The sequence below is a fragment of the Microtus oregoni genome, unplaced genomic scaffold (genome assembly GCF_018167655.1).
Source record: "Microtus oregoni isolate MIOR12 unplaced genomic scaffold, Mior012 000150F_ref0000365, whole genome shotgun sequence".
NCBI lineage: Eukaryota > Metazoa > Chordata > Mammalia > Rodentia > Cricetidae > Microtus > Microtus oregoni.
In genome coordinates, this window is record NW_024544800.1 from 682,291 (window position 1) to 691,244 (window position 8,954).

At 48.4% G+C, this 8,954-nt stretch overlaps 1 protein-coding gene across 2 annotated transcripts; it reads right to left on the reverse strand.

The window, feature by feature from the left end:
- Positions 1-1,160: 1,160 nt before the first annotated feature.
- On the reverse strand, positions 1,161-7,237 carry LOC121444958 (cationic amino acid transporter 3-like). Of its 2 annotated transcripts, none has more exons than XM_041646919.1 (12): positions 7,107-7,237; positions 5,716-6,115; positions 5,032-5,190; positions 4,671-4,848; positions 4,411-4,523; positions 4,070-4,292; positions 3,745-3,884; positions 3,559-3,661; positions 2,677-2,843; positions 2,066-2,232; positions 1,648-1,756; positions 1,161-1,530 (listed from the first exon to the last, which is right to left on the reverse strand). In XM_041646919.1, the coding sequence occupies exons 2-12, from the start codon at positions 6,095-6,097 to the stop codon at positions 1,400-1,402; spliced, it is 1,872 nt and encodes a 623-aa protein (XP_041502853.1). In that variant the 5' UTR covers positions 6,098-6,115; positions 7,107-7,237; the 3' UTR covers positions 1,161-1,399. The 2 variants fall into 2 exon arrangements, with proteins under 2 accessions (XP_041502853.1, XP_041502852.1); XM_041646918.1 differs by lacking the exon at positions 7,107-7,237 and adding an exon at positions 6,244-6,369.
- Between the last annotated feature and the right edge of the window lie 1,717 nt (positions 7,238-8,954).

The following is an 8,954-nucleotide window of genomic DNA, read 5'->3' on the forward strand; positions in this document are numbered from 1 at the left end:
ATAAAGGAAATTATTCAACTTCTGCATTATCCCATTTTATTCTGGAACAATCTTTAGTTCCACAAGGCTTCTATCACATATGACCTGTGTTGATGACTTAAATCTGTCACCCTGATCTAGGCCTCTAGTTCAAGTTACTGGCTATTTTTACCTATGTGAAACTAAACCCACATGCATATTTATAAAGTCACCAGACCTGTGACTGAATTTCCTTCTGGCCTCAGTCTTTTGAACTTATGTGACTAGGGCACACCCGCCAAAATCCTGTTCTTTCATCTGTAAAACACAATTATATCTACTTTGTAGGCTTAATAACAAAATGAGATTTATGCAGAACTGGCATAAATACTCCATAAAAGGTAGCATTATCTCCCTGCCCTGGCTTCCCAGCTACACTGAAAATTCACCCTAAGTCCTGTGACTCACTATCCCTTCCTTACACACAGGCACCCCATCCAGAAGGGAAGTTCCCAGTTCCCTGGGGTGTACAAAGACATGCACGCATACATAACTATGTGCATGCTACTTCCAGTTCCACTACGACTGCAGTCAGGCCAAAGACTCTGTTTTCTCCTAATCTGATTGTTTCCCAGCTCACTGGCAATCACACCCTCCCTTCAGTCTACTTCTCAAGCCCTCAGGTCAAATGTGGTCCTTTTGTGCTTCCACACTCACCGGGCTAGTCCAATCGGTTCCTCACTAGATGGGGAGTTCCTTGAGATCAGAGTTTCACTGTTTTGTGTCACCAGCCCCCAGCACAGGGTCTACAATTTTACATATTTGTTGAGTAAGTGAATAAATGCATACTTTTTTTTTTTATCTGAGTGGAGTTTTAAGCACTGATCTCCTACTGTTCTATGGCAAGCAGTTCCCTTGCACATATGAACCTTAAAAAAGGCCCTCTAGTGCCCACAGCTCCTATGAACTGTGTTGCCCAGGTAATGACTGGAGTCTGAGACTAATCCCACTCAAAGATGTGCAGTTGAAGACACTGGTCTGACTGTATAAGCCAGCCAGTGTTGAGACCAGAGTCCACGCCAACCCCAGAGAACATTGTGGCCACTAGCGAAAAAGACAGGACACTTCCTGGAGTCTCTCCAGCCTTAGAGTCAAGCTGTATATCACCTCTAATTAGCAAAGAACAGGACAGTTTTTTTCCCAGTTTTTTTTTAATAGCATTTTTCCAAAGCCAGGAAACAGCTACAGAGACAATTTCAAGGTAGACAAGTAAACAAAAAGTAAAGGAGAAACAGAATAGACACATCCACTGTTCCACAATAAATAGAGCTCTATTTAGTATCCCCCACTAGTATCACAGGAGAGGCCCAGCTCTCCGTGGGGTCAAGAGTGCTCCCCATGATTGTGTAAGGGGCCTAGACAGCACTCAGGTATGATTAGGTCAAACTGTGTGAACACAGGAAGCGGTGAGATCAAGGTCTACAGTTCGGGCCCTTGGTCTGGGTAGGGTTTGATGATTCTTAACTTCTTCCACACTATGCTGGATTCCATAGCCAAAGTAGATAGCAAATCCTAGTAAGGAAAGACAACTGGAAGGTGGGGAAATGTAACCTGGAATGGTTTAATAGGTCTCCAACTGGAGATCAAGAGAGAAAGGAGCCGGTGTAGGACGGAGAAGCAGACACCTACCAACCAGCATCCAGATCCCAAATCGGGCCCAAGTGCCAGCTGTCATTTGCATCATCAGGTAAACATTCACAAAGATGCTCACCAGTGGGAGCAGAGGCAGACCAGGCACCTGCAAAACAAGATAGACATACAACACAAGGGTTCTTACCTTACTGGGGGCAGAGCAGGCTGAGTTCAACCCCTACTCTTCTCCTCATGGCCTGGATCCCAGAGGCTACTCATTTGCCACACATATTATTAGACTCCCCACATCCAGAACTTAAGAAAATGGAACCAGAAAGGAGGAACTAGAGAGCATCAGCAACGAGTCTGGCCTAAATAGTTATAACACCTACCTTCTTGTGTCCAATTAAAGAATATAAGATACAAGCCCCAATTGTCCCAAGATGGATTGGTGAGGGGAAGAGACATCATTTACCTTAAAGTGAAGGGGGGTGTTGCTCTGTGGCTGTTTCCGGATAACTCCAACAATTCCAAGAATGAGCCCCAGGATCAGCACAATCACTGTGACCCACACAGGGTCTCTAGAATTAAGTGGAGTTGTCCACCATTTCAGCACCAGGCAAAGAACAATCAGTAGTAGAGCTTCAAAAGTCAAGTGGAGAGGCATCAAAACCAACTCTTGTGGAATATGCAAAGATGCTAAGCCCTCCATTCCCAGAAGGGTTACCCTCTTGCTTGACCTCTCTCACCGAATGCTACCACATAATGTCCACCCTGTCAAGCTGGGCTCTCCAAACTTTCCCAAAAGAATAAAACCACTGCTTGGGACTGGTGATATGGCTCAGCAGTTAAGAGCACTTGTTGCTCTTCTAGAAGACCTCAGTTTGGTTCCCAGTACAATTTGGCAACTCACAATTGGCTATAACTCCAGTTCCAGGAGATCAGATGCCTTCTTCTGATCTATGTAGGTACCAGGCATACATACAGCACACAGACACTCATGCAGGCAAAATGCTCATACACATAAAAGTAAATAAATAGATAACAAACAAACAAAAGGAAAGGAAAGAAGAATCCACTGCTCACCAAGCAGTGAGGAGCAAACATAGACAACTCGGCCAGAAAGGGGGGTGGGGATGGAGCTGACTGGATAAAACAGGGCCTGGACAGTCAGCTTCTCTGCTTCAAGTGTCTTCTCCTCCTGCAATTCCACTTCCTCTTCACCATTCTTCATTTCCTGGTCAGGCTGATATCTGTGGCAAAAGTAAGAACCAATTTTAAGAGCATCTCCTAACAGTTCTCCGTATTTTTCCAGGTAGCTTCTTTATGGCCATTGAAGGTAGAAGCTTGGGCTGGGGAAATGACTCAGCCTGTAAAGGGTCTGGAGAGACGGCTTGGCAGTTAGTTAAAGGTGTTTACTTCTCTTCAGAGGACCTAAGTTTAGTTCCTAGTACTCTCATTGGGCAGATCAAGACCACCTATAGCTCTAGCTCCAAGGGATTCAATATCCTCTTCTGGCCCCCAAGGACACCAGATAGACAGACAGACAGACACAGAGAATTTATTTTTAAATATTCAAGTGTCTGCCACACAAGCATGATTATTGGACTTGAATTCAGATAGCTAGCACTCATTTAAAACCCAGGTGTCCTGTAACCCCAGTGCCAGGGGGTTGGAGCTAGGATTCCTGGAATTCCCATTAGTCAGCCAACTTTGCTAACCAGTGAGCTCCAGCTTCAATGAGAGACTCCATCTAAAGAAATACAGTGGAGAGGGATGTAGAGGGATGTGGATAGACACCTAACTCTGACTCATACACACACTTACATACACGGGGGATGGGGGTGGGAGAGAAGCTCTTTTGGACAGGACAAGATACCCACATTACTCAAGGAGAGTCAGGATGACAGAAGGCAGAGAAGGAATGAGCACCTCAGCCTTACCCAGAAACGCAAACGCAAGTCTTACCTGAGAATGAGAACACAGATGGAAACCAGGGAGTAAGCGAGCAGAGTCCCAATCGACATGAGGTCCACAAGATCAGCGAGCTCGAAGAGGAAGGCCATGAATGCTAAAATGGGAAGGCAGAAAGCGGTGAGAAGGAAGTAAAAGGAGCTGGTGAAACAATAAAAAGGGGTGTTTCTGTTTTGTTACCTGCGATAACACCAGATACCATAGTGGCCACAATGGGGGTGCGTGTGCCACTGTGTACCCTAGCAAGGACACGGAACAGGAGGCCATCTTCAGCCATTGCATAGATCACCCGAGGCATAGGAAACATAGAGCCCAAAAGGCTGAAAAAGACAATGCCTAATGAATCCAAGTGACAATAAGTTCACTAAGGTATCTGTTCTGAGCCTATGTGTTCATAGCATCTCCACCTCCCCTTCCAGCCCTCCTAAGGAACATTCTCTGGCACAAAATGGACATAACTGGGAACTACAGCCACTGAGGAAACAAATATTAAACACTGACCTACCTAGTGGAAAGAGCACAGAGGGAGCCAATAGCCACAAGGTAGCTGGCAGGATCCCAGCCAATGTAGGAAAATGCCTCAGGCAAAGGGCTCTCCGGCAGAAGCTGGTAGTAAGGCATCATGAGGGTAAGTGCCGAAGACACACCAAAATAAGCCAAAAAGCAGACAGACAGTGAGATCACGATACCCATAGGGATGGAGCGCTGTGGATTCTGAGCCTCTTCCCCTGTAAGAAAACACATGGCACAATGTTCTGAACCAGGGGAGTAGGCTCGGTCCCCTAGCACCCCTAGTCTGTATGATCACACACTGCATCCAAGGTGAGCCAGGAGGGTGTGACTGACCAGTGGTCGCAATACAGTCAAAACCAACGAAGGCATAGAAACAGGTAGCAGCGCCACGGAGCATCCCTTCCACGCCAAAAGGCATGAAACCTCCAGAGCCCATAGACTCGAAGCTAGAGTGCAAGAGGAATAGAAACGGTTAGAGTTTGTTCAGCTAAGCCTGTACCTTTTCTCTAAGGCCTAGCTGCTTGTTGTCTCCCACTCCCATTCTGGATTCCCCCTCCTCCCCCATGAGGGTCCCAGCTTTGTGGGTCTCTAACCTACAAGTGTCATTGGGTCCACCCATGGTCAAGCAATAATCCTCTTTTGTGAGGCTCCAGTTCTTCGGGTCTCCCATAACGAAGCCAGAGATGAAGACAAACCCGAGAACCAAGAGGTTGGCCCCTGTGAACACTTTGGTAACCAGGGCTGATTCACTAGCCCCCATGGCCAACAATCCTGTGGAGAGAATTGTTCAGGATCCTAAGAGACTAAATCCTTCCTCTAAGTTTGCTTTTCCTGCCTCTGTGAGGCAGACTCCTTCCTTCCCAGCTTCCTTCCCTCCCCTTCCTTACCACTCCACACCCTCAAGCCCTTCCAGGCCCAACCCCGCCCATCATTCAACCCCGCCCCTTGCCTCACCAGTGAGCAGCAACACAAGGGCCAAAGCAAAGAAATCTGGATATTCTGCGAGAACACGGGGTACATGCAGTGAGATGGTCCCCTTCAGAGTCTCAGAGATGTGGTTCCCAATCAGATTGTCAAAAGCAGAGCTCCAAGCCCGGGCCACACTGGCTGTACCTGGTATAGCAATTGCATTTTGTACTATAATCCCAATACTCAGGAAAATGATGAGGTCAAGTTCCCTCCGACCTACACAGGCTCACACTGATCCTCACCATTATTACCCATCTTACCCTGGGGGGAGGGAGGTGACAGGTCTCTACTTAACTTAGCCTGGCCTTGAACTCAACAAATTTAGGACCCTCCCACTTCAGCCTCCTGAGTACTGGGATCACGGGTGCACACCAACACAACCAGCTCCTGCTATTAATTTTTAAAGCCCAAACCAGTATCTTAATGAATGAACACCAAACAAAGGTATACAATTGTTCTTCACCTTCAACCCCCCCTTCATCAATCCCCCCCACACCCCTACAAATAAAAATATAAAGTAAACATCTAGAAGTATTTCGATACTAGGAAAAATAATGAAAATTTCGGCTTCACTATTCCACTCAGATTTCTGGATCTATAATCCCTTCGCTACTTGGATAGTCACCCACTCCAACCCCCCCCCCATCGCACCCCAAGCATCTATCTCACCAATGACGTAGGAGAGGATGAGGTTCCAGCCGGTGGTGAAGGCCCAGAGTTCACCGACAGTAACATAACTGTAGAGATATGCAGAACCAGAGCGGGGGACCCGGGCACCAAACTCAGCATAGCACAGTCCAGCCAACACAGAAGAAAAAGCAGCCACCAAAAAGCAGATCACAATGGATGGCCCTGCTTTATCTTTGGCCACCTCACCAGCCAGGACATACACACCTGCACCCAATGTGCTGCCCACACCCAGGGCCACTAAGTCGAGGGTGGTTAGGCATCTGGCAAGGCGGGTGTCGCCCATGCCTGGCTCCAACATGCGTCTACGCACCAGCTTTTGACCGAATCTTCTAAGTGCCTGCCACCGCATTCTGGCTGGCATTGAAGAGGATGCTAGGTTCTGGTGAAAAAACAAGACAAAAGCCCTTCAATGGGTCTCATTATCCCTAAGCTCAGAAAGTGAATTACAAAGCCCACTCCACTACAGGGACAAAGGAAGGTAGGTGTGCGGGGAGCGAGCCACTTTACCTCTAACGTCCAATTCTTCATAGGCAAATAGGAATTACAATAATAACGCAAGTAGGAATTACAGTATCTCTGAGGCTGGTGAACTCATTGCGCAGAAGAGGCAAGTGAAAACCCCTTGTAGCACAGTGGTTGGCCTCTAGTAAGTGCTTGGACACTATGTTTCTTCCTTTTCTGGCCAAGAACCTATGGGATTTACCCTAGAGCTCAGCCCAGCAGCCCTGAAATGTAACGTTTCTGCTTCCTGGCCTGCAGCTCCTGGTGAATCGAGAGGAACTCAACTCAGGGCAACTCTGGGAGAGCGCTTTCTCACACCCAATACCCACATCCCTTTCGGTGTGCGCCTGGAGGGCTTCAAAGAGACATGGCTACCCACTGCCTGGAAGAGAGGGACTGACCTCGCTGCAGGTTAAAAGTGGGCACTGCCTCGATCTCATCCCTCCTCACCAAGCCCACAGCGCTCCACCTGAGCCAGCAAATGTTCCCCCACTTCCTGCCGCCTGCCTTAGGCTGGTCAGTGAGGATCAGCCATAAGGCGGGGCTTCGGTATCTGAAATTGGGAGTTGCGCCCCTGGGCGGGGGTGGGGGGTACAAAGCCAGCCCTAGATGGCTCACACTCCCTTCTTCACAGACTAGGGGTCCCGCCCGATGGTCCTAAATTCAGCATCTAGATTGTATGGTTCCATCTAGAAGCGTCTGGGGCTGCGCTGGAGCTAGGGAGCCCTGGCCCCTGGGCTAGGGTCTTGCCAGCAACAGGTCACACAGCCCGCTGATGCAACTGCACGCCGTGGTTGCCTGAGAAGCCTAGGTACTTGAGGACCCTCCCCCTCCCCACTCTGACACACGTGTCGGCCCCAAAGGCTTACCAGAGAGCTGTGGCAAGCCCAGAGAGCGGAGATTCTCAGATCTGGTTCGGTGAGGCTGACTTCAGAGTTGGGCTGGGTCTGCAGACAGAAGCTGCTCAGGCTTCAATGCTGCTGCTTAGGGTCGTTGCGCGCCAAGCGCCCCTTATATTCACTGGGAGGAGGAGCCAGTAACGTCATGGGATCCCACCCCCAAGCCCTCTCCCTACACATGACACACAACACAATATACGTACCCACGCGCGGGCTAGTGTACGGACACACACACACACACACACACACACACACACACACACACACACACGAGTTACTTGGCTTTGCAAGCTTGAGATTGCTTCCCAACCAAAAACAGCAAGCAGGGCATGGCGGGGAATGAGAAAAGCGGGAGGATAACCTTTTCCCATTTGCCTCTCTGGTGGTCAGAGGACAAGAAGCTTCCTGATCATAGATCCCCTGGGAATTTTCTACTTTTGTGCAGGATTAGTCAGAAACAGTGATTATAGGCAGCACTGGGGAGGGGAACGAATAAAGAGAATTGGGTTTGTGTGAAGGCTGGCGAGGCAAATAGCACCAAGTCTCCATCTCGTTCCTGTCGGCATGAAACCCTTCGGAAGGACCGTGCAGGACTCTGGGCAGCCAGCCATCTGACTGCTGCCCCTCAGCTCTCGGCCTCAACTGTTTCTAATGCAGACAACAAGAGGATGAGCGGAAGACCGTTTCAAACCACCTGTCCACGGATAATTACTCCTGTGTAGAGTTCTAGGCCACAAGGTATTTGCAGCATCTCTCTACCTGCCTATCAACAATAAATGTGAAATTACTACTATTGAGGGAGAGAAACTTTTTAAAATTTGTAGTGATGGGGGTCAATGCTGAGGCTTTATCAATGAGCTGCTACAGCCCCACCCTTTTGGTTCCGTTTCACTGGGACTAACTGAAGTTTGGAGCTTCATAATTATTATGGAAATCACCCTTCTGATAAACCCGGCCTATTGTTTTCAGGTCTGTCTCCCACAGGCCCTCTACCTCATTTAAATGCACAAGAGAGAGGAAACTGAAGCTCAAGCAAGCGGTGGGGCCTTTTAGGCTCTGAGTTACTAGGAAACAGTAGGAGACTGAAGTTCTTAGATAGAACTCTTACCGCCTTGGTTGTAAGTGTTGTTCCCTTCCACTAAGCCATCTTAGCAACTCAGGATAGCCCAAAACACATGGTCTCCTTTCATGATTCACTAGGAACCTGCCAGTGCTCATCTAGCCGCCAAAGCCTTCTTGAGAGTCTCCTCTCTAGCCCGGGGTCACCAGAAATTTCCTCCTTAGCTCAGGCTAGCCTTATACTAGTTATACTCCTGCAGGCTTCAGCTTCCTAAAATGTTTGGTTACAAAGCTGCCCCACCAACCCCGATTACAAATTCATTTTCAAAGGAATCGTTCTTTTCAGCTGCGTAAAGCACCTCTTGGGCACTCCATAAAGCAAGCTACAGAGATGGCTCAGTGGTAGAGGGCTTGCCTAGCCAGGATGTGTGAGGTTTCTGTTGGCCACCCCACCCCCACTCACCTCCACACCACAAACAAACAAAAAGGATGCAGTCGCTGAACAGCTGGTGAAACAACTTGCGGGAGACTAGCAATCACTGTCTCCAAGGCAAACATTAGAATGGAACAGGTTTCTTCACTGCATCTAGGGTAAATACCGGAATGAATATTTGGCTTTTTAAAGTGCTTAGGCCTTGCAGAACTGTGGGGAAGCAGTGACTGTTTTCCGTGATTTATAGAATTGTTTTTCTGAGGGAGCGTTACAGCCTTTGCATGACTTTGGTCACAAGACACTTCTAGCACACCTGGATCTCTTTC